General features: G+C 38.1%; 1 protein-coding gene across 1 annotated transcript; it reads right to left on the reverse strand.

The window, feature by feature from the left end:
- Positions 1-15,138: 15,138 nt before the first annotated feature.
- On the reverse strand, positions 15,139-15,937 carry LOC148018716 (uncharacterized). The gene is made up of 2 exons (XM_087661021.1): positions 15,749-15,937; positions 15,139-15,515 (listed from the first exon to the last, which is right to left on the reverse strand). The coding sequence occupies exons 1-2, from the start codon at positions 15,855-15,857 to the stop codon at positions 15,259-15,261; spliced, it is 366 nt and encodes a 121-aa protein (XP_087517147.1). The 5' UTR covers positions 15,858-15,937; the 3' UTR covers positions 15,139-15,258.
- Positions 15,938-26,700: the final 10,763 nt, after the last annotated feature.

The raw sequence follows: 26,700 nt of genomic DNA on the forward strand, positions 1-26,700 counted from the left end.
GGCCGTTGAACTACTTCATCTCCTATTGGACAGCCTTCAAGGCATCCATGGCATCACTATCGCATTTTGCGTGTGCTTGCTGTTGCATATAGGATGTAAACGACTGAAACAGATGCTTCATGACATTCTCGTCCATTATCTCTTCTTACGAGTCTCCCATCTTGCTGGAAATTGACGCAGTGCTTTCACGTCGGGTTCACTAGAAATGTCATAGAGTTCGTGCAAGAGCTGCTGAACACGGGGTTTTGAGTCCACAGTATCTGCCCCCCAGCAAGAAAAGCTCCCCCCTTCCAATATCAGTGCGTCCTTTTTTTCCTTCGACAAGTATTGTTTTTAAATTTTCCTTCTTGAAATTCTTTTCATAGCATTTTACGCCCAAATTCTCCAATATTCCCTTCCCCCTCAAATAGTAGGCATCAACTGGTCGAGGTTAAGCTTATGCATGCCTCCTTGAATGAGAGCAAAAGAAACTCCTGTCATAACTACATTGAATGCCACATATTGGCCACCGACTCCACTGACGATAGAGAACATAGCCCCAGATCCAAAGGCAGCTACCATGCTGGTCTGAACATCTTCCACGCCACCACGAGCTCTTCTCATTGCACATGATATTCCTGAATTTACACCTGTCATTACTGCAAAGTTTTGAGCTTGAACTAGAGGACCACCTGTCAAAGCCTTTTAACATAGTCTAGAATCAGAAGCCTTGGTCCAGGTGCAACCTTTGTCTTCATAGCTTAAATGTCGGCTTCTACAAAGCTTCCTTTGATTCCACGTTTTCTTGCACTTTTCTTGGATTTCATCATACAAATTGACAGCATGATAATATTCTTTGGCGTCAGTTTTTCATATTTTTCTGACACACACACAACATACACGCAAACACAAACACGCACAAACACAAACACACAAGTGGAGTATGTACATTGGATGCAGGTACAGAAAAGGACAGAAATAACGCAGCAATCAAACACAATGAAACACACGTGAAAAGATAACACAGATGCATAACAAAAATGGAGGTGTTTACGGTTCGGATGCGTAGCAGCACGACAACACTATCGAATCACCCACTTCCACATTAAAGTAACGTGACGCACGAAAAGGACAGGCTTCCCCATCAACTTTTCGCACAAGGAATCCACATTGTGTATGAGCTCTGGTAAGAAAATATAATTTTATGGAATCCACTGCAAAACCTCACGGAATCCATTGTGGAATATGCCAAGAGTGGAATATGCCTCCTGGCATCATACCCCGCGATGGGATAGCAATTGTCCTCAATTGCTATTAGCTCAATGTGGAGCGAGCAGTGAGGGGTAAGCACTTAGGTCACAAGCATGCATCCATTGGGCCTCTTCAGCATGATGCTTTTTAAATTTCACCAAATATCTAGAATATCTAGACCAGTTCTAGTGGTCATATAATGAGTGTCTAAAATTGTTTCGAGTTCAAATATTTCAGTTTCTTCTTCTAACAAAGGAGGATTTTCATAGACAGGGTGGACAAGTAATTGGCCTTTAAAAGGTCGTAACAAACTGATATGAAAAGTATTGTGGATTTTCCAGTGTTGGGATAGTGCTAATTTAAATGCACTGTTATTGATTTTGTGAATGATTTTGAAAGGTCCATAAAATCTATACAACAGGGTGTTTCTCAACACTTTGTAGTCTTCACTTTTCAATTCGTAACCAAACATAATCATCAATTGCATAGCTTTTCTTTTCTTGTTATCTTGTTTAGTATATGATTGTTGGGCTTTCGTAATTATATCTTTAGCTTCATCAAAAATAGTAGCATGCATATCGGCAATATCATCAGCAACTTTAACTTTGTTTGACAATGAAGTAATAGGTGTAAGCAATCTATATCCATAAATGGTTTCAAAAGGTGCTTTGCATGTAGCTGTATGTGGAGTGTTATTGTATGCAAACTGAAGTAAATACAAGTGTGTATCCCATGTTTGTGGTTTTGAAATTGTGTATGCAAGTAAAAGATCCAAGATTGTACTGTTTGTAGCTTCTGTTTGTCCATTTGTTTCAGGATGAAATGCAGATGAAAAATCAATCTTTGTTCCTAGATTAGCAAACAAAGTAATCTAAAAATTATTGCACAATCTAGAATCGTGATTAGAAATAATAACTTTTGGGAAACCATGGTTAGTGAAAACAGTTTTCAGAAACAATTGAGCAGCTTGAGATGCAGTTAATGTTTTCTTGCATGGAATGAAATATGCTTGTTTGCTAAACTAATCTACAATAGTCCAAATCATATTATGATTAAGTTGAGTGTTAGGCAAACTAGTAATAAAATCCATTGAAATATCATGTTCCCATGGTCTTTCAAGAATGGGTAAAGGCATTAACAAACTATACTGCTTACCATGGTGTCACTTAATTCTTTGACAAATTAAGCATTCAGATACAAAGTTAGAAACAACAGATTCCATCTATGGCTAGTAGAAATCTTCAACCAATGTACGTAAAGTGGAAATAATACCTCTATGGCCTTAATATGGGGGACAACAAATTTCGTGCAACACAAATGATCTAAATGGAGCAGTTACACATAACCTTTTCTCATAAAACATAAATCCATCAGCATAAGACAATGAATCAACTGGAATCCAATTATTGGTAATTACTTTATTCCAATCAGCTTGAAAACTATGGTCTTGATCATAGGTATCTTTCATAGAAATAAGGGAATCAAAAGAGATCATAGAAATATTATGAATAGTTGGTCTTCTAGTCAATGCATCGGCAACAACATTTTCCTTTGTGGGCTGATATTGGATAAGTGGATGAAAATTTTGAATAAAAGCAGCCCACTATCCTCACTATTTATTGATTCCTAACTAGTTGGTTGATTCTTGTGCGTATGCATCTGTAAAGCTAATTAACCAAGGCTCAAGCCACCATTTCATTTCATTCTTGCCCTTTGATTTTACATGTAATCTTTCACACATTTCATGAGCACTTTTCAACCCCTTCTTCAAACCATCAATAATTTTATCATCACTTGATATGCAATCATAGTCTCCTAGATTAGCTTTCAACATGTTGTCTTTGAGATTCAACTCCCTCCAAACATGCTCTTGCTTCTTGTGTGCTCTTGCAAACAAAGGACCATTCTCTTTACACTCCAAGCAGGCAAGCCTATTCAAACTCCTAGCAATATGCAACATATAGATCATGTCATATGAGCGTTCTTGACCCACCATGCTCTCAATCTTGCTAAAGAAGATTTCAATTGCATTTGAGCCTATAAGATGTAAAAGGAATTTGAGACTTAGAAAGAAGTCTCTGAAATACTTGATTAATAAGACAATAAAATGGCATGAGAGCTGCACATCCAAAAATGCCTCCTTGCTTATGAAGTTTACACTCATTGTATAAGTGGTATGATGCATAATCCACAACCTCCAAATTTGAAAAAAGAAAGAGACTTTTCCTAAAACATGGTCTCGATCCACCAAGCTCAAGTGTGGAGACAAAAAGATGTCAATGTAGTCTCCAGCAATTTCAAGATACGCTTGTGTTTCGAAATTACCCCGCTCTATTCTACGTACTCCATTATTTCCTAGTTCTCCTAAACACCATTGCACTTGCCTACCACATATTCTTTGATCTCCTACCTAGTTTTGACGATCATCTCCCCTAATGTCTCCCTATCTTAGCATATGGTTGTCAACAGAGAAAGCATTATACATGATGACAACATGATTTAGGGTGATCCGAACATCACCAAATAGCCAATTGATGCTTAGGCTTGTTAAGAAAATTGACTAACTTTTTCCCATTGTGTACAAAGTCTTGGTCATGAAGCCCATAAACTTTATTTTTTGAAAATTTTACTGAGAGTGGCCATCCATCCCACTTGAGTCTAAATCTACTGCCAAACTTGTCTACATAATCTAAAAGCATCAACTTTTGTCACCAACTATCACTGTCGGATGTATGTCCAATGATTGGGCCGACTGTGGTCCCTAGCTTCTCATCCCACAAACTTAAAATGACTGCTCATTGCTTGTGAAAAAAGCTTGCATCAAACCGATTGCAAGTACAATGAAGAACTAGGACCAAGCGAGGGAGAGCATCATGCAAAGGGTTTGCAAGGAAAACTCTTGCATGCCCACCAATAATACAATTCTGAAATGCACCAACAATATTCTCATACCCTTCTTGTCCTTCTCCCACTTTGATCATGCATGGTGTCAAGCACTCATGATTGTTTGATTTATATCCATCCAACCCCACAAGCATATCATCCTTTGGGTTCCACCTACAAGCATTGGTGAAAAAAGCACAAACTCTTTTACAATACTTTCTTAATTCAAACAAGGTATGAATCCATTTTTATTGGAAAGACCATGATATTGTTACCTGACCCGCTTCTTTATGGAAGTTTTGTCTTCCACTAAAATGAAAGGAACCTTTGACATGATGCCATGCTTCTCTCTCTCCTCTTGATAGATTCCATCAATCACATAAAAAATGTACCGGTGTATGCTTAGTACAAATTGAGTGGCATGTCTTTGCCCTCTCTTTGTTGTTGATAAAGAGGGTCCATTAAGGCTCGAACTTCGGAAATCATGTAGCCTTGGGCCCCCCACATCCTTGCAACTTCAAATATCACCTTTGTGCTTTCACTATATCTTCATCCCGCAGTTGACCTAATCATGTTTGTGGAAACATCTTGTAGAAAGTCCCACAAGGTAGCTTTACCCCCAAGCTTGCCCAACCTATGGGCTTCAATTATGTTGTTGCAGGACCTTTTTACATCCTTGTGATTAAGAGACTCTATGTTGGCTTCTCTTAAAGTTTGGATTCTCACACAAAGAATGGAAACTTGAGATTTTTTCCACCATAGCTGCATGCTAAGTTCCCTTACTTGCTTTTTAGCAGAAATAGATGCCATTCTAAGCTCATTCTTTGTGAGATAATCTAGTCTTCTTCCACACCCAGTCCCCCTATATCCTATTTTGGTCTTAACCTTCTCATCTGTATACAATCTCATTCTAAATTTAGACGACTTAACTATCCCTTTGAAGTGGTGCCATGTGAATCCTTCAAATGGATGCCCATCCTGTGAAATACGTAGGTAGTTAATGTGACGAAAGCATTCATTCACATGAAAGTTTGTGCCTCCATCTTGTAAGGTTACCTTGGTGTGTGGCTCAGCAAACCAATTATTTCCATCACATTGATCATCTAAGAAGGGCTTTATCTTAATATACTTATTGTTTACCTTAACTTCATGGCTCCAAAGACCCCAACAAAGCAAGTTCAAATTTACTAGCCAATTGCTAATCTTTGTATCATGACTAGAAGAGGGGGTGAAAGCACTCATACTTGTATCTCCCGTTTTCCTTGAGACTAAGAAGTTTGTGAGAGATCTTTACTTTGGATCATGCTTTGTATCTTTTCGAGGACGCCCTCACAAGCCTGTGAGTATTGCATTTGAATCTTCCTCGCTCTTCATGAGTGACTTTATGTGAGAATTTGACTTTGTATGCTCGTTGAGGATTGTGTAAAGATTTGACCTTGAGGGACATAATCGCAGCCATGAATCATCAATCTTGCATCTCACCTTCATGCAATTTTTTTCTTTAAAATCGTGTAACGTAGCTTCAATCAACTCCAAATCCCAATCTACAAAAATTTTAACATGAAAGGGTTGAGTAAGAATCAATTCAAAAAGACAATAAAAATTTTGAATATAAAAAGACTATTTGTGTCTTGTCATCCTTTGCTGACTGATGTACTCCTTTGGGCATATTTTCTTTTTTCAATCCTCGAGCAACCATATACTTGAGCTCATGCTTCTTACTCGCCAAGACATGGAACCTTGACATGAAGTTAGAGAAGCAATTGTAAGCTGTTATCTTTCCTTTGATCGAGCCTTTACCATAAAGCTCATTACATTCATGACACCAAATTCACACACAAGGATCCCCATCAAAGTCTTCGGAATGCAGCTCAAACCTATCATCCCTTGGTATTGCCATTTCTTTGAGCTTTGATCTAACTCTCTCACATTCTCGTTGCCAAACTTTAAGAATATCTGGGCTGAATAGTTTATGACTCAGCTTTCTATTCATATTTGGTTCAGCCTCACAATTTGGATCAGCGACAATCGAGATTGAGAGCAATGTCTTTTATTTGGAGGGGGAGGGAGGGATTCCTCTACATTGCATAAGATTCATTTGATGCAAACTAGGAGCTGATAATTGATTGTCCATCGTCCCTCCTGTTGCTTGGTCAATGCATACCCTTCTTCATCAAGAAACACAAAAGGCTCCAAGAGAAGCTCATCCCCATCAATATGTTCTCGAACATGAGAGAATGTGGGTTGGACTATGTCTCTTCTAACTCTAAGAAGGCCTATTTCCTCCTTGCTCTCACTAGTGACCACTTGAATCCTAGAAAAGGATGCCATGGTGCCAAGACTCCTATGCAAAAAAAACCACAAAATAAACTTGTACAATCTACTTGCATAGAAACAAAATATCCATAAATATGTGAGAGACACAAAGAAAGAGAGAGAGAGAGAGAGAGAGAGATAGAGAAAGAGAGAGAGAGAGAGAGAGTTACCAGATTTTTTTGTTAGTCGATTCTTGGACAAGCTACTATACCTATCAAGGCAAGAGTAGTGCAGGGCAACTCTCGTCGTGATGCTATTCAATGTTAACTACATATAACACAATAGTGTACATCACACAAATGTGTATATATAAATTCACACCTACCTACCTACAAATACATATGCACATTACAACAATACCTTAGAGAACAAATGTAAAATTACAGTAACATTCCATGATTGTATGAGATTTCCAACAAACTAATTGTTTAGTTTGAGAAGTGGTTTGTAGACATATTTAAGCCCAATGAAAAATAAAGGCGAGTTACAATGTGATGTTATTACAATTTGACGACACCTGTGGAGTTTTTAACAAATTTTGTATCGATGCTTTCGTGCAAATTTTAGGCGATATTGTTGTAACATTTGGATTTGTTGTTGCTAAGTCTACTGCAGTATGCACACTAATTGTTGTAGAGTATCTCCTGAAGAATCTCCCATCTTGGAGTTCTCTTGTACCGACCTTCATGTCGGGTTCACCAATGTTGCAGCGTGTAGGGTTGAAGGTCACCCCAAGGGTTTGGCAAGAGAAGAATGTATGGGGTTTCAAGAGCTTAGACTCTAGAGATGATAGAGATAAGAGAAGGGTTGAAGCTTTCAAGCCAAGTTCTTGATGATAAGAGACAACAGAGTGAAGGTAGATTTAGGGAGAGGAGTAGACGGAAGATAAGGGATTTGAAGAGATTAAAGATGTAGAAAAATACTCCAAAAAAGAATTAGAAAATATAGAAGAATACTAACAGAGATGAAGCTTGTAAGTTTCTTTCACTATTATGAGAAAATATAACTCGAATAGAGAAAAACGTGTACAAAATAATACATTCCTCTATGATGCTCAGATCGTTCTTTCACCATTATGAGAAAATATAACTCAAATAGAGAAAAACGTATACAAAATAATACATTCCTCTATGATGCTCAGATCGCCAATCTGATGCTTCCATTGGCTCCGAAAGGAGGGTTAAATACCAAGACACTTGGCCAGAATTCTGCCAAATTACTCCATCTCCGACTTTGGAGTGTTTTTCACTACTTGAAAACAACAATCGCGCAATTTTGCTAATCTCTCTTTCCATATAAAATCCTCTCAAATTGGTTGAAAGCTACATACTTTCTTTTACATGTCATCCTAATCTAGAAGTTTTCTATAGTTTTATGGATTTTTACAAGAGATAATATCTAGAATATCAAAAATTGACTAAAAACTTGTTCAAAAAAAATCTAATATTTTGAACCATGGACACTAACACTAATGCCTAAAGTGACATTGGCTCTCTAAATCTAAAAGAAAGCCACACTTTAGATGTTTTTTTTACACGGTATGCGTGTAGTGGCACGACACCATCGCGGCAAGCAAAGCAAAGCGGAACACCACAAACCTTTCAAGATGATGCCCATGTCTCCAACTAAGAGCTTCATTAATGATGTTGTAACATTTATTGTTGCACTTTTGCAAAGGGAGACAAAGTGCTCCAGTCGCAACTACTATAGAGCTAGGAGCAGTGGCTGCAAAAGGTTGTAGCATAGGAGCAACCACCTTTGCTGAAGTTGGTTGCCATTTTTGTGGCGGTAGTATTGAGTATAGACGAGGTCTCTATGATGATACATCAGCTTATCAAGAACCTCCGTATGCTTTATATTCATTACTTTACCTAGAAGCTTCTCCATTTGTCTAAAAGAGGTTAGATAAGCTAGAAGAGAAAATCACTCTATTGAATAGAGCACAAGAGCTATATGCTCCCAAAGAAGCTTTCCTAGATGCATCTTTGGAATGGACAAGGTCATTGGAGATGGAACTTTCACAAACATGAAAGGCATTGCGAGCTCGATCTCCTAGAGAACCAAACTTAGCTACATCACTGTCTTGAAGAGTTCAAGGAGTTGAAATGGAAGAGAAAAACGAACTGTTTGGTGAAGCCATCACAAATAAAAAATCAATGTTGTGACTTGATATGGAGGTCATAGAAAGAGCACACCATGAAGCTACATCTCTTTTAACTAAAAATGTAACTGATAACTTAGATTTATTGCCACAATGGAATGTGAAATAAGTGCCTAGAGCTAGCATTCTTGAGGACCTCATTACAGGTGATGATGCATTTCCAAAGCTTCTTGAGGAGCCCATGGGAGAACAAAAGAAGGCATACAAGGATTGGACTGGAAAGAACATCAAGGTTTTGCATTGGATCTCTATATGCATATCACATACTTTGATTCCTCATATCAACAAGGCACACACTTGTAAAGAGGCATGTGAGATCATTGAGAAAATGTATGGGACATATACAGAGGCAAGGAAGATACAACTTAAGTAAAGATTCCATGGAGCATGGAGAGGAAACTACACTATCAATGACTATGTTGCAGAAATCAAACACGTTGTAGGAGATCTTGCATCTATAAATGTACTAGTGGATGATGATGACTTGGTTTGAGTCACACTTAATGGACTTGGCCTAGCATATAATTCTTTTGATACCTCTATTTCAGCTAGAGGAGGCTCTATGTGAGACTTTGAAGAATTCATTGCTTTGCTACTTACAAAAGAAATAATGTTGAGTTTGAAGCATCTAGCAGCAACAAAAATACAAGTGGAGATAGTTTCTTTTATCATCAAAGAGGGCATGGCAACCCATCTAGAGCTAGAGGTTCATCTTATGGTCATGGTGGTGATAGCTTTTCACATGGTCCAGGTACCTTCGATCATGGTGTATTGATGCCTCGAGGCATGGGGAGAGCTTACTCTAGAGGTAGAGGATGATGTACACCTCCACTTAGAGATGCTGCATGTAATTATTGTGGGCAATATGGAAATTTAGAAAGAAAATGTTATCACAAGAAAAATACTATGCCTAAGGGTCAAGGAATGACTCAATATAACCATTATCTAGGTGGCTATGAAGGTGTAGGTTATGGACCTAAAGGTGGCTCTACGAGAGGCCATTTATTTGTCATGGAACTTGTATTATGGAGCATGACTCACCCTCCTAGTGAGGATGATTGGTTTTTTGACTCATGGGCTACAAATGACATGACTCATCATGTTGAGTGGTTTGACACAAAACAACAAATGCAAAATGAAGATTATGTGGGGTGACACTTTGCATAAAAGCACTCATATTGGTAGTGTGCCACTTGTCACTAGAGATGGAGTTGAAAATAAGCTTGGGGATATATGTAGCAACAATCACTAAGGACTTGGCATCAATTGGTCATATGGCAGACCAAGGAATGCAGGTGAGATTCAATAGATATGGATGTTTCATTGAGGAATTTCGAAATGGAAGGCCTGCTAGATTGATTGCAAAAGGGAAGAAGAAAGGCATGTTATTTGCCTTGGATGCAAGTACTCCTACCATTTAGAATTCTATTTATATTGAAAGTGGGCATTGTCAAGATAAGGATGTTGAATTATGCCATAGGTGAATTGGTCATGTAAACCTACAAAGATTGAAATAAATGCAAACTAAATAGGTGGTTTTTCGTTTGCCCCATTTTGGTTATGTTAATTATGATCATGTATATGAGGCTTGTCAAATTAGGCAAGCAAGCTAGATTACTATTTCCAGAGAGGGGGAGAATCAGCAGCTATCCTTTGGAAATGGTGCATTATGATATTTGAGGTCCATGTCAAAATGTCTCATTGAGTGGGAGATGTAGGTTTTATATCACTTTCATTGATGGCTTTAGCAAAATGACTTGGGTTTATTTCATGCAACATAAAAGTGAAGCCTTTGAAAGATTTTTGGAGTTTAAAGCTATGATTGAAAAAAAATTGGTTATTACATAAAATTCTTGAGGTTTGATAATGGAGGAGAGTACACGTCATATGAATTTTCAAATTGTTTGAGAGATCATGGAATCAAAAGACAAGTGGCATGCATGTATACACCTCAACAGAATGGTGTTGTAGTAAGGAAGAACCATATCATTGCAGAGATTGCTAGGGCAATGATGAACCAAATGAATATTCCATTGACATATTTTGCAGAGGCAGTGCATACTACTACAATACATATCATGAACAGGACACCTACAACATTGACTCATCATGTATTACCATGTGAAAATATGTATATACCCATTGTTGCTTACTTCAGGGATTCTAGATGTGTTTGTTGTGTTCATGGTCGTGATGATTTGAGGAAGAAGATGGAATCAAAGGCTATAAATTGCATCTTTCTTGGATACCCTAATGAGAAGAAGGGTTACAAATTCTATGATCCAGTGATTAAGGAAGTTTACATTAGTAGGGCTGTCAGATTTAGTGAGTATGAATCATGGTACAAGCCCAAGATTGCAGTGGACTTGGATTCTTATGAAAGTAGTGATGATGATGCTCATGGGAAGAAAATTTCAGCAAATGGTAAGCTTTTAAATTAACACTTGGAAGATATGTCTGGATCTCAGGAGAATGCAAAAAGTAGTGGTAGCTATAGTGCATGGAGTGGCAGGTTGAGGAGTTTACAAAAGAGTGCGAAAATTGCAAAAGGAAAGAGGCCTATGGTGGCTGAAAGTAGGAATTCCTCATGTAAAAACTCTGGGTACTAGAAGTGCAGGAAAATATGTGCCACCTCATTCAAGAGCACTTGAGACACCAAGTAGTGCACCTCAGTTGGACACCAAGTAGTGGCAAAGATGACTACAGTGAGCTTCTATATATGTCTCAAAAGTGTATCAAATGGATATGAAAAATGCATTCCTGAATGAGAATTTGGAAGAGGAAGTGTACATGGATAAGCCTGAAGGGTATGTGAATCCTAAATACCTGCGTTATGTATGCAAGTTGAAGAAGACATTGTATGGACTGAAGTAAGCACCAAGAGCTTGGTGTGAAAGGACTAGCAGATTCTTGTGCAGGATGGGATTACAGCAAAGTATGGTTGATTACTCACTCTATGTGAGACATAGAGAAGATGGCATGGTTGTGGTTGTCATCTATGTTGATGACCTCATTATTACAAGTAAACTTGAGAGAGAGATTGCTAAAGTTAAGCACGGTCTTCATAAACAATTTGACATGAAGGAACTTGGTTTGTTAAGATATTTTTTGGGCATTGAGGTCATTTATAGACCTCACGGTATTTGGTTGGTACATAGACAATATTCTTTAGAGATGTTGGAGAAGCATGGCATGATAGGATGTAAGACAATGGATACTCCCTTGGATCAGAACATCAAAATGATTAATGATGGAAAATATGTGAAAGCTCTGACTATGTTTAGAAAGATGGTTAGTAGTCTTATCTACTTAACCATTAGAAGGCTTGATTTGAGCTATGTTGTTAGATTCATTAGCCAATTTATGCAAAGATCATGTAAATCACAATTGGATGCAGAGAGGAGAGTTGTAAGGTATGTGAAGAAGACCATTGGAGCTTGCTTATTCTATGAGAAGGGAATAAAGCCTACCTTGTTTTTGGGTATACTGATGCAAACTTGGCACGTAATCTTATGGATAGGAGATCCACCAGTGGTTATGCGTTTTAATTTGGATCATCCATGGTAAGTTGGAGCAACAAAAGGAAACCTACAATTTCTTTATCAAGTATAGAAGCTAAGTACCAAGGTATTGTATTGGCAACATGTGAGCAGACATGGCTGAGATTGGTTTTCTGTGATATGGGGATTGAAATTGATGGTGGAGTCATCATATATTGTGAATACATTAGTAGTATTATGTTGGCAAAGAACCTAGACTACCATGCCATGACAAAACAGATAGAAGTGCACTATCACTTAATTAGAGAGAAGATCATTGATGGATAGTTTGACTTGGTCCATGTCAAAACAAATGACCAAGTTGTTGATATCTTTACCAAAGCATTAGGTAAAGATAATTTTAAGTATTTCAGGAGTGCACTTTTGGAGTATTGTCTTTGCAAGCTCATTCTGAGCTTGAGGGGGAGTGTTGAGAATTAAGGCATAGCCTAAGTCCTTATCCTATGCTTGTATTAAGTAAGTGTGTGAGAGGCTTTGTAAAGTGCGCTAAAGGTCAAAGGGTATATCTCTTTGGTGAGACTTGGAAAAGTAGATGGTTGAGAAGAATGAAAAAGAATAAAATTAAGAAAGCTTGAGCCTCCATATCCATGTGTCAACCACCTTCCGTTGTGCATCCCCATCGAATCTCTCATCTACTCTCAAATCTACATATATATAGGTGACACCTAGTCTAGATAGGGTGAGCTATATATAGCTCCAACATATCAAAGTTTGGCCCTACAATGACACTTTTCATGTTGTAGACTATCACACTATATGCAATTGTGCTTAAACCCTTCTTTGATAAGCCTTTAGAATACTAACCATCCCTTCTCTTCCACGTTATTTCAGCTTATAACTTTTAAGAATAACTCAACTTTCAAGCTTTCCAAGGACTACTCGTCATCCACATCTGACTATGCATATCAACTTTCAAATTCACACAACAGGATTGTAGTTGCAAGACCTTTGACGGATCTATTTATGCAATCTCTTTAATTTTTCCCTATAACCAATGCTATGTATTCGAGGAAAAACTCCTCTAAGAGCCTTTTTAAAGACAACCCAATTTGTAGCTCTTGTGTACAATTCCACTAATCATTTGTGCAATATTTGCACATTAGATAAACAAAATATTGGCTCCATGTACACTAAGAAACCCTATGAGAATGCATACTGCTTGCATACACTCGTTTATATATTAATATATTCTACCCATTAAATTGCTTCATCACATGCTTCAGTGCTTCAAAGCACTCACAAGAGCTATAACATCAAGCTTCTCAAGAAGCTACCTTATATCGACCATCTAATTTGGAACTTGATGGATCTCCTATGATTGCACTTCTCCTATTGACCTTCATATTGGTTCACCAATGTGGGAACCTGTATGGTTAATAATGTACTGTAAGGTGTATTAGATAGAAAGGTGCAAGGAGATTGAGAGTTGGAACAAGATGAAAGAAACAGAATCTAGAATTTGAAAAAATAAGTCGAGGGAGATAGAGGTAAAAATGAGTGACTTCATTTTATATGGCTCAACACAGCAATCAATTTGCAAAACAACTAACAGATATACCCAAGAACATACACACTTGGGATGATATCCTAGCACAAATGGATTCTATGGATCAATATGCACATTGACACATGAATAATCTCTATTGACCATAATCAAAAAGATAGATAACACCTCAAAATATCATATATATACACCAATGATAAAATGAATCCTTCGAAATCATCATGGCTACTTAAATTTTTGCATATCCTCCTTGAAGTTTATTTACTCCAAGTTGTGTGCCTCTCCAAGGTACAACTTTTTCAAATTCTTATTCTAATATTCAAATAATTTTAACTCAGATGTATATCAAGGTTTTATCTTATGATCTAGAAGTTTTTCTTAGTGGTGAAACCTTAGAGAAGAAGATAGCATTCTACTAGTCTGGAGATATATTTGAGTGGAAAAATATCAAAAGTCTTAATTATGAGCTATGCATCCCAATGTGGACGTTAACTTTTTTCTCTTCTACTTTAAGATTCGAATCAATGTCATGCCATAATAAAATCTAAATGTATCTTAATTATAATGTTGCCTTAAGATAATTAGTTTGCAATAATATCTCTATAAGAGAAACATTAACGAATACAAAAATTTCAAACATGCTTAAAGGAACACATTTGATAGATAATAAGCTACCATGAATCATGCCTATGTGAGCCAATAGAGCCTCAAACTTTGAGGAAAGCCAAATATCAACACAATAGAAACAGATTGAGAGATTACGAAAGTTGAACAATGGTCTAAAGTGTGTGAAGCATATAAATCCACTCTATGGATATATAATTTTCTTAACAAATAATTTAACACTAGTGAGGCATACTAAATTAATTGTCTAATATGTTGCACAAAGTGTTATGCCAAGATCTAACTTCCAATTGCACTAATATTCTACATTGATGAATGATCTTGGGATCAACAACCATGGTCTGGTCCCGCAACAGCTTAATCCTACGTATGAACCAATTCTCGTTTAAATTTATATCCAAACCTTTAATACAATTTCAGATGGATTTTTGGAGTGGGTGCTTGGCTTTGTTAACGCAATGTTTCTAGTCTCGATAACAAAAGCTTGAAATTCAATATAGAATATATTTTCAAAAGCATAGTATAGTAGCGAATCGAATGCAGTGGTTCTTCTATAAGATTTTGAAAGCTCAGAAATTTACTTGGTCCTAATATATTATTGCTTCGTTTGAGAAACGTTAATACATAAGAAAGTGGACTCTAAGCCAAAATAAAATGCTCTTCGTACTCTTTCACGAAACCACGTCCATGACTTGGAGAATTACGTTGACATTCACACCATTAGGGTTTAGGAGGAAGACCAAGACACGATGGAAGGCGTTCGGTACGTTCAAGTGATACTCTCAATCGGTTAAGTACTAGCACTCCGACAGAATATCACTTGGAGAAGCGGGCGGAATATCCATTATCACAAAGCATGAAACAAAAACCAGTTGAAATGAAGGATGTTCAATACAACCAGATCGAGTGGCACTCTTCCGTACGGCAACTGCAAGCTCGTTGCCAAACCGAACAAACAAACAATCTAAGACTGACAGATTTTACACCATGGCCGGAGCAGGAGCGCTGGCTGGGCCGACGTTGTTGCAATACTTTTTGACCAAAGGGCACCGGCAGTATGGATGAGTGGCAGGTAGCTTCGTTAGTTGATCTGGATCACTAGCTGCTGCTGAGACGCCATCATGCACCGCAGCAGGAGCCTTTTCGCAAGAGTCCTTGAACAAAGGGCATTGGCAGTGCACCTTGTCCGCCGTCACCTCCAGCTGCTTAATCTGCATCTCATCCACCACGTCGGCCGCTGTAACAACACACAAGAAGGGAATGGAAGCGCAGACTTAATAAGTGCTAGATGAGTCACGATTATTTGCCCAAGCATGCAGCCTATTACAGTGCCATAACGCGATTAACAGAAGACAGCAAATTGAACGATGAGTGTAATAACATATGCTTTCGGTGACACCAACACTACTGATAAAGAGTACAGACAGGCGAGCGCAAAATCGAGAGAGAGAGAGAGAGAGAGAGAGAGACCTTTGGCGTCCCTGAAAAGCTTCGCATCGGCTGTACTACGCCCGCCAGCCACAACATGTAGCAGGATCATCGCGAGGGTAATGGTAGGGATGAGAGTAATGGTCGACATGATGGCTCGCCGAGGTTTCTTGCTTCCACAACTCGGCTATGCAAAGATCGCTAAACACCGCAGGTACAACGATAACTTCACAGCTCAGGTGCATATAATATAGTACCCGCATGCTCTCGAACGGCGTCTACCTGCGCTCTACTCGAGTATCGATCCGTGTGCCGCCTGGATCCTCCGCCCTCCTCGTGTTTGTAGCCTCGCGTACGCATTTCCATGTTTTGTTTATATGACAGTGGAGATCCTTGTGTAGCAAAAGCTATAAGCCTGTAGCGTCACCTTCTTCATCATCATGTTAACTGTGTCGGGATGCGGGAATTCTATTCTCTTCCACTTGTGGTTAATTCACCCTCCTCAAAGACTAGTAAGGGGGAATGCGGCATGAGGGTGGTCCCATCTAGTGTTTCAAACACCCTCGAAACTAAACAAGACAAGGCAGAATGCATAGCCTAGCATAGCAAACTAATTCAGCTTTCTTCACAAACAGGATAGATAGGGCCATTATACTCTACTCTCATTGGGCTCCTACATTTGTGCCTACACTTCTCGCGAGCCCCTCCACTATCTCCTCTATCACCTAGCACTAAACCTTGATCATGGTGCGAGACTTTGTAGGTTAGAGAAGGAAACTCGAAGAGAAGAGAAGGAATAGGTGGAGAAGAGTCTCCCACACTCACCCTCAATATATCATCCTCTCGACTCTCACACTCACTACCTTGGCCTCTCATCGTCATTGTCACCCTCTCTCACATAGTAATGATTGACATATAGACTGAGAGATGTGCTTTTCTTGGTTGATAGCATGAGTCTTACTGTTAGAAAGATGCCAAAATAGATGGACTCATTGTTAACACTACTTTTAACGATGATGTGGGTATACTCAAGTTGGTGCCACCTCATACGATGATGTGGGTATACTAGATAAATAATGAAGTACAAGGTTTTTCTAGAGTCATGATACTTGCAATCAAATCCTTCTATGCAATTTCTTCTTTAGTGGTATTGCCGATCTTCTCTTTCAAAAGACTTATGTCATTGGATAGGAAGGTGGGTCTAATACTAAAGACTTGGGTTTATCCTCCTAGGTAATGCCTAATACTTCATTACATGTGCTACGGTTTAACCTCCTATGTAATGTCCCATACTTCACTATCCAAGTTGAGGTTTAACCTTCTAGATAACATCTAATACTTTAATATCCTATCCATGCTGACTAGATGATCAAGTAATAGTGAAGGGATAATAAATATTATTGATGAAGAGGGAGAGGGAATCACAAATTAGATGGTAAGAATATGTGAATTTGGTGACATGCTATGCAAGTGAGAGTTCTTGCATAGGTCTCAAAAAGTGACACAACCACTAGTTGAGATGGTAGTTGGTGAATAACAAATCTTCTAGTTGTGAATTGTGTTTTCTTGTTAATGTATGTTTTTTTCTTTGATATACTAGAGTGGGTAAGTAAGGAGTTTTAGGTAGGTTAAAAAATAAGATACATTATGATTTTCAGTTTGTAAATAGGTGGGTGAATGTTTGGTTGATCAAAGGTGGAGTTTAGAAAATGGGGCAAACATTATGAGAATGCATGATTTTTCAGCTATGTTTGGATGAATTTCTAGCACAAAACTATAAAATTTTAGATATATGGGCTATTTCTTGAGTTTTCATGTTCAAAAATTTAGCCAAATGGCCAACAAAACCTTCGAAAAATAGCCTTTAGGTTAAAATTTGCCCTTAATTTTTACATTGGAACCAAGAGAATAAAGGTATGAGTAACTAGTTAAGGAGTTATGCAAGAGCATTATATACATATCATAACCGGGATGTGCCCTTAGATATGTAAGAGAGTGTTACTTGAAAAGGCCATAAAAAATCACAAATTTAATAACCGAAAAGTGTGGTACTTTGCACATGCTTGATTTAGTATCCTCTTCCCATTTCTCCCTTTCTAATTTCTTTGTTGATGTTTCATGAAAAGTGCTATAAAAAGTCATTTTATCTACCATTCATATTTATATTATAGGGATTGAAGCAAAAGGAACCATAGAGACTATACAATCATATCTTAAAAGTGATGTGAAGACATAAAAAATTGCTTGGGAGAGCCAAATGATAATGATAACTAACTTTGAGTTAAGTAGCACTAGTTCTATTTACTTTGATATCCAGAATGTCTATAACACTGTCTATGGAGGTGCAATAGATTATGCAGACTAAGAAGCATTTGGTGTGAAAAAGAGGTAAGCAATAGGAAGAAGAGATAAGTTTTCCAAGCCCTAGCTTTTCCACAAATGGGAAACAAGGATCTAGCTTAATGCATTGAATTATACCATTTTCTTGCACCACATATGGGATGAGGCCCATTGCGTCTATCCTCAACACACTTAGTTGCACATGCATGAGAGTTTGCACCCTCATTGAAAACACACCTCTTACACAATATGTTGGAAAAATCTTATGCTAATTGGGAAGCTTGGATACAATGTGGAAGGGGAAAGGGTGAGACATGGACCATGAAGGACTACTACCAAGGTAAAAATTAGGGCTAATTGTAGCACAAAAGGCTATTTTTGAGGTTTTCTTGGTTATCGAGCTAGTTTTTTAGGCTTGAGAACAAAAAAAAAAGCCCATATATACAAAAGATTACTTATTTTGGCCTACAATTCACCCAAAAAGAGCTTGAAATTAGGGTTTTCACATAAAATTTGCCCAATTTTCTAACTTCTTTACCATTCATTAGTCAAACATTTATCCACCTACCTACAAAATAAAAATCATGGGGGTCTCTTCTTTTTTACCCCAACTACTTCAACTTAAATCAATATCTCTCATGATTATACTTTTCATCAAGAGTGTTAGGAGCATGTATGAGAGTCAAGCTAAACCTTTGAGTTGAGGGATGAGGCCTTGACAGTCAAAAGGCATAACTTAATCCAATAATCTATGTTAGCATTTGCATGGTGTATGGAAAATTCAAAATAGAATATGCAAATAATATTTCAATGCATTAATTTCTCTTTTTTGTGCATTGGGACCTTGACATGCATGTCATGATTTTAATTGCATCTACTCTTAGATACACATGTGCTTGGGTATATTCTCATTGAGAGCATAAGCACGATATTCTTTCCAATGCATAAGGGATGTGTAAGAGCCTAGATTTTTATGAGTGGATGCATTAATGTGTGTGTGCATGCACAGACACATGTGCACACATGCATGCATGCATATGCATATCCATGCTTAGAGTGTGATATATGATATGCATCATTATGAATGTTTTGATGAGGTTCACTATGTGTATTGTTCACTTTATGTTGCTTGAATAATCCTTTCATATGTGTGCATGATAAAGAGATATTTGTATCTCTGTGTCTTATGTGTATACGTATGCTTTTTGTCTAGTATAGGCTTCTATTATTGTGGAGGCCTTACCCACAAAGACAGAAAAAAAAGAAGCAAATGCAAAGCATTATGGAGAAAAAGACAAAAAGAAAGTAAGAAAGAGGAGAAAGAGTCAAAGGGTCATCACTTCCTAGTGAACATGAGATGATTGTTAATAGAAAATAGTGTTAGATATGATCAATGCCCCACCCTCATTAGGTACTACCAATGATCCATGGTGCTCAAAGTTGTAAGGCCCCCATTATGAGGAGAAGCCAAGTGTGAGCCCGGACATTGGTGGAGTCCTGACTTGTATATCAGATGAGGTCTATGTGACCGGATGGCAAAAAGGTGACCATTGTGGGTCTAATCTTTGGGTTAGACAGAGTGGTTAAGCTGGTAGCAACTCGAGGCACATTGCATTGAGTTGCGTAGTAAGGGAGTTAAAAGGGGCCCCTATTGTGGGGTCCGACTAGTGGAGGCTCATATGGTAGGTCGGTCAGCAGGCCGACCTAACGACCTTCGCGGGCTATAAAAGCTAAACCCCTTCGCAGCCATCTTACACTCATCTTTCACCCAGTCAGAGTTGTTGTTCCAGCTAGCCTTAAGCTCTTCACCTATCTTCTGTCTAGATCGCCATCTAAGCTTCATTTAGTGGAAGCGCACGGGTGGACAGAGCCATCTTTGTATCAGTTGTTTGGAGTTAAAGAATTTTACTGATTCTCCTCTTATCTGTTGTGTACTCTCTATCTCTTTCTCAGATTCTGTTCGCTGCGCCGTGTAATATTTTACAAATAGGAGTCCAAGTTTGCAAGGAGGAAAAACAAGAGGATATGTTCTTTAGCAAGCTTGATTGGAATTGAAAAGAAGAAACTCTATACAAGTGCAAAGTACGTACAAGAGGGCATTGTTTTTAATAAGCATGATTAGGAAGAAAAAAGAAATTTTACAAAAGTATATATTGTGTTTTCACGAGTCCTTTTCAAGGAAGATTCAAAACAAAAATTACATAGAAATACATACTGAATAGTGTGTTTTATGCATCTTTTTAAAAAAGATTTAGTAGTTAGAACTGGTGTTGAGATTGAGAGAGATAGAGAGGGAGTGAGGAGCAAGCATGCCCTCTCTTCTTCATTCATTCATTCTCACATAACCACACACAAAGAGTAAGTGTATACAATAGTACTAAGGTCTGTAGGACCATTCACACTGGGTCTAAGACCATCGACTTATTTAATGTTCCCCCACACTTGCAGATACAGCTGGACAAGACTAATGTCAGTCATACATACTAGCGACATAATACTATGAGCTTGATATTCTAACACTCCCCCTCAAGCTCAAATCATCTGATGAACTCCAAGTAGTTGTCTAAAACTACTAAACTTATCTTTACCCAAAGACTTGGTAAAGATATGTACAACCTATTCATCAGTCTTCACATGCATAAGATCTACTCTCCCTGCAAGAACCATCTCTCTGATAAAATGGTAGTGTACCTCTATGTTTCTTGTCCTGGCATGGTATACTGGATTCGTTGCCAGGAGTACACTACTGAGATTGTCACATAATAAGGTCACTGGAGCATCCACCTTAATATCCAAATCAGCCATCAACTTGAGCAGGCATGAAATCTCACATGCTGCCAATGCAGTACCCCTGTACTATGCCTCAATACTAGACAATGCAATCGTTGGTTACTTCTTGATGCTCCAGCTCATCATGCCACTTCTAAGACCAAAAGCATAACCACTCGTAGATCTGCAATCATATGAGAATCTTGGCCAATCGGCATCTGTGTATCCAACCAGTTTCAAGGGCTTATCTCTCATATAGAACAACCCATAATCTACAGTGGACTTAACATATCTCATAATCCACCTAGCAGTATCCAAATGTGGCTTCATGGGCTTCTGCATAAACTGACTTATGAGCCCAAGTACATGACTCAAATCTGGACTAATGATGGTCAAGTAGATTAGACTTCCAACCATCTGCCTATACATAGTCACGTCCTGAATTTTAGCTCCAGTGTTAATGTCCAGCTTAACATTCTGATAAAGGGGTGTATCCAATGGTTTGCATTCAGCCATGCCATACTTCTTTAGCATTTCCATGGCATAATGTTTCTGCATTAGCCATAAACCATTTTTAGCATTGATTACCTCAATACCCAAAAAGTAATTCAATTGACCTAGATGTTTCATGTCAAATTCAGATTTCAACATCTTCATTACATGCTGTATGCCCAAGTCATCATCACCAGTGATTATCAAATCATCAACATATATGACCAACACTACTAACTGTCTTCTTTGTAAATAGGCTGTGATCAGCCCTACCAACAGTAAATCCCAACCTCTACAAGTAGTTACTGATCTTAGTATGCCAAGCTCTCGGAGCCTGCTTCAGCCCATATAGTGCCTTTTTCAGCTTGCATACATAATGCTGAAAATCAGGGTGAACATATTCTTCTGGCTAAACCATATAGACATCCTTTGCTAAGTCACCATTAAGAAATGCATTCTTAACGTCCATTTGCTGTAATTTCCATCCTCTAGCAGCAGCCAAGGCAATCACAGTGTGTATGGTTGCCATCTTGGCAACAAGGCTGAATGTTTCCTCATAATCAAGTCCATACTGTTGGGCATATCCCTTAGCAACCAACCTGGCTTTGTACCTTTCCACACTGCCATTCGACTTACTGTTGATTTTGTAAACCCATTTGTATCGAATGGTCTTTTTTGCTTCAGGCAATGACATAAGATCCCATGTCTTATTTTTAGCCAAGGCATTCATTTCTTCATCCATGGCTGCACACCAGTTCTCATTTTCCACTCCTTGAGGATATGTGCCTGGTTCTTTGATCTCCATCACTTTTGTCATGCAAGCATAATGCTTTGCAATGTAGCCACTATATGTCAACCTGTCAACAGGGTATATGACCCTCTGTGAGCGTCTAAACTGTGGTGCATTGCTCGATTCCCCTCTCTCATGAGGTGGAATGTACCTACTCTGCCTTGCACCAGGCGTATAGATAGTCGGAATACCAAGTTCACTGTCTAAAGTGTTAGTAGACTCATATCTAGAAGTCATTCTACCAGGTGTCATCATCCCAGATACATCCTCAGTAACCTTCTCTTTTCCTTTGTCCGCGACATCATATCTCCCCCTCACTGACATACTGGTGTCAGTGAATGGTGAGCTTCTCAATCTCCCTGTCTATGGGGATGTTGTCTGACTACTAGGTCCTATCATATCAATGCTCTATTGCATATCAACTATGGATACATGAGTAGAAGGCATATCTGATGGCACTGTAGCCGGTGATACATACCAAGAACCCATCTCATAAAAAATAACATCCCTCCTCACCAAGGTCTCCCTGGTAGAGCGATCATAGCATTTGTATGCCTTCTTCTCCTGCGAATATCCAATGAAAACACACTTATGCACTTTTGGATCCAGCTTCTTCCTTTTTTCATTTGGAATATGCACATGAGCAAGACATCCAAAGACTTTCATGTGACTTACATCTGGCTTATAGCCATACAGCTTCTCAAACAGTGTCATCTCATGAATACCTACAGTGGGAGTCCGATTCCAGATATACATGGCTGTCATAACTGTCTCAGCCCAATAATAGAGTGGCATCTTCTTCTCATTCATCATGGCACAAGCAGCTTCCATCAAGACCATGTTCTTTCTTTCAGCTACCCCATTTTGTTGAGGAGTGTAGCTGCAGTTAAATTGCTTGCGTATGCCATTTTGAGCCAAAAAGTTATGAAACTCATTTGATACATACTCCCCACCACTATCTGATCTCAAGCAAGGGATATAATAGTTAAATTCCTTTTCAACCTGCTTTATAAACTGCTAAAAAACAACAAACACCTCATCCTTTGTCTTTAGAATGTAAACCCAAGTATAGCGATTGTAATCATCAATGAATGTCACATAATACTTCGAGCCTCCCATGGATGCATTATGGGCTAGCCCCCAAACATCAGAGTGCACTAAAAATGGACGTGTACTCTACCTTACATGCCTGACAAATGGCAACCTTGACTGCTTACCAAACTAGAAAGCATCGCATACATGACCAATATCTAAATATTGGAACTTGGGTAGACCTGTAACAAGCTGCTTTTTTTACATAATTTGCAACCTTTTCAAATTTACATGCCGCACTCTCTGGTGCGCAGATCGGACGCAGATAGCTCACGTGGTGAATTCCCGAAGGTCCCCAAGAACAAAGTACTCTACTTTTTAGCACAAAAACCAATGTAAAAGCAAGCACGACATGAGACAAGAGACAAATTGGGTTCAATCTCCCCCATGCCTTGTGTGAGCGCTTCACAAAGCATGTATTTAATGTATATTTCCAATCTTTATGCTCAAAAATAGCCCAATTACAAAAATATGACAAGCTTTTAGCTTTTGAGTTTGCTTTCTACCAAAAATAAGAAAATAAAGCTAATGGACGGTGCCCATAGAGTCTGGCACGCCCAATCTCAATGTCCAAATATAAATAACATATCCAGGCGCATAAGCGCATACAAAATAATAATAAATAATCGATGTCTCTATAGACATAACAAAATATAGGCGTGGCGCCTATCAAAATCTAATCCAAGAGTCGAAAACCTGCTAGACTCCAATGCTTTCCTCCGCTACTGCTGCTATCTCTACGCATCAACTGAAGCATTCACAATCGTTAGTAAAATAACACAATTAAACCGACAAAAGTGAATACCTAGCAGTCTTCAGCTACATAAATAAATCAACTGGTTAGAAATAAATCCTAACCTTAATTTATTACGAGTGCGCACTCTAAACTCATAAACGCTTATTAATTTAATATGCATTTTGCGGAATCACCCGCTATGGAATCACCCATGTACACACTAAATTAATGAAACGCCCGAAAAGGATAGGTGTCCCCATCAACTTCTCGCACAAAGAATCCTCTTTGCGTATGAGCCCCGGTCATCTAAGTTTACGGAATCCACCGTAAAACCTCACGGAATCCACCGTGGAATATGCCTCCTGGCATCATACCCCCGGGGTGGGATAGCAATTGACCTCAATTGCTATTAGCTCAATGTGGAGCTAACAGAGTGGGGAAAGCATTTAGGTCTCTAGCGTGCATCCATTGTGCTTCCTCTACAGGATGGTTCTTAAATTTCACTAGATATCTAGAATACCTTCGGCCAGTTCTAGTGGTCATGTAGTCAGTGTCTATAATGGCTTCTGGTTCAAGTATTTCAGTCTCTTCTTCTAGTAAAGGTGGGTTTTCATAGACAGGGTGGATAGGTAATTGTCCTCTAAATGGTCTCAATAAACTAATATGAAATGTATTATGAGTTTTCCAATGTGATGGCAGTTCTAACTTGAATGCATTGTCATTAATCTTATGAATGATTCTAAATGGTCCGTAGAATCTAGGGGCTAATTTGACAACTGGATGTCTATCTACACTTTGCAGTCTATGCTTTTCTATTCTAAGCCAAACATAATCATCAATTTTGAAATTCATGGCTTGTCTTTTCTTGTTGGCTTGTTTGGTATATGATTGTTGGGCTTTAGCAATCATATCCTTGACCTCATCAAAAATAGTGTTATGCATAACAGCAGTATCATCGGCACTTTGTATTCTATTAGACAAAGATGCAACAGGTGTAGATAATCTATATCCATAAATAACTTCAAAAGGTGCTTTCTTTGTAGATGTGTGCGGTGTATTATTGTAAGCAAACTGTAATAGATGCAAATGAGTATCCCATGTCTGAGGTTTAGAGATAGTGTATGCACGTAAAAGATCTAGAATGGTGCTATTTGTGGCTTCTGTTTGTCCATTTGTTTCTGGATGAAATGCAGATGAAAAATCAATCTTTGTGCCTAGATTTGCAAACAATGTAATCCAAAAATTATTACAAAATCTAGAATCTCTATCTGAAATAATCACTTTCGGCAATCCATGGTTAGTAAAAACAGTTTTCAAAAATAACTGTGCTGCTTGTGATGCTGTTAAAGTTTTCTTACATGCAATGAAATATGCTTGCTTACTAAATCTATCTACAATTGTCCAAATCATGTCATGGTTAGATTTAGTATTTGGTAAGCCAGTAATGAAATGCATAGATATATGTTCCCAAGGTTTAGATGGAATAGATAAAGGCATTAATAACCCATACTGTTTACCATGATGTCTTTTTATTCTTTGACAAATCAGACATTCAGAAACAAAATTAGACACATCTGCATCCATATGCGGCCAATAAAAATCTTCAGTTAATATGCGTAATGTAGAGATGATACCTCTATGACCTTGATATGGGGGACAATGAATTTCATTCAAAACAAAAGATCGGAATGGAATAGTAACACACAGTCTCTTTTCAAAGAACATGAATCCATCATTATATGACAATGAATCAACAGGAATGAAATTATTTTGAACTAATTTTTGCCAATCAGAATGAAAAGTAATATCCTGGTGATATGTGTCTTTCATGGCAATCAAAGAATCAAAAGATATGATAGAAATATTATGAATTGCAGGTCTTCTACTTAATGCATCAGCAACTACATTTTCTTTTCCAGGTTGGTATTGAATGATAGGATGGAAACTTTGAATGAATGAAGCCCATTTGATATGGCGGTCAGAAATTTGGGGTTGGCTAAGTAGATATCTAATGCTTTGTTGGTCGGTCTTTATCATGAATTCTGAACCCATTAAATAATGCTTCCATTGTTTTAATGCTTGTACAACTGCTAAGAGTTCCTTGTCATAAGTGGAATATTTAAGCTCAGAGGGTTTCAGCTTAGAACTAGAATATGCTATTGGATGGTTGTCTTGCATTAGCACGGCTCCTATTCCTGATCCGCTAGCATCAGTCACAACTAAAAAGAATGGTCGGTTAAAGTCAGGCAATTGTAGAACAGGGGCATTGGTCAATGCACGTTTAAGTAAATCAAAGGATTTCTGCTGGTTTTCAGTCCATTGATAAACAATGCCTTTCTTAAGAAGTTTGGTCAGTGGTAAAGCAAGTAATGAGAAATTACGTACAAACTTCCTATAGAAACTAGCAAGACTAAGGAATGAGCGTAATTCATGTACATTTTTAGGAACAGGCCAATGCAATATTGCGTCAATTTTCTTAGGATCAACTTTTATTCCTTCTTTTGATACAATATGACCTAGATATTCTATTTCTGTCTTAAAGAATTCACTCTTGTCAGGATTTGCAAACAATTGATTTTCTTTCAGTAATTGAAAAACTAATGATAAATGCTCATAATGCTCTTTTTCACTTTGACTGAACACTAAAATATCATCAAAGAAAACAATCACACAATATTGATATTTTAGAAAAATACGGTTCATCATTCTACTGAAAGTGGCAGGTGCATTAGTTAATCCAAATGGCATAACTAAGAATTCGTAATGGCCAAACTG

This window comes from Lygodium microphyllum, chromosome 20, assembly GCF_053477565.2.
Source record: "Lygodium microphyllum isolate KBCC chromosome 20, Lygodium_microphyllum_v1.1.10, whole genome shotgun sequence".
In the NCBI taxonomy this organism is placed as follows: domain Eukaryota; kingdom Viridiplantae; phylum Streptophyta; class Polypodiopsida; order Schizaeales; family Lygodiaceae; genus Lygodium; species Lygodium microphyllum.

What these genes read in the sequence shown, in the direction of transcription:
- LOC148018716 (XM_087661021.1), bottom strand. Translation starts at nt 15,857, where the DNA reads ATGTCGACCATTACTCTCATCCCTACCATTACCCTCGCGATGATCCTG. An exon ending in GCTTTTCAGGGACGCCAAAG is followed by an intron (nt 15,516 to 15,748) that starts GTCTCTCTCTCT and finishes GTGTTGTTACAG; the next exon opens with CGGCCGACGTGGTGGATGAG.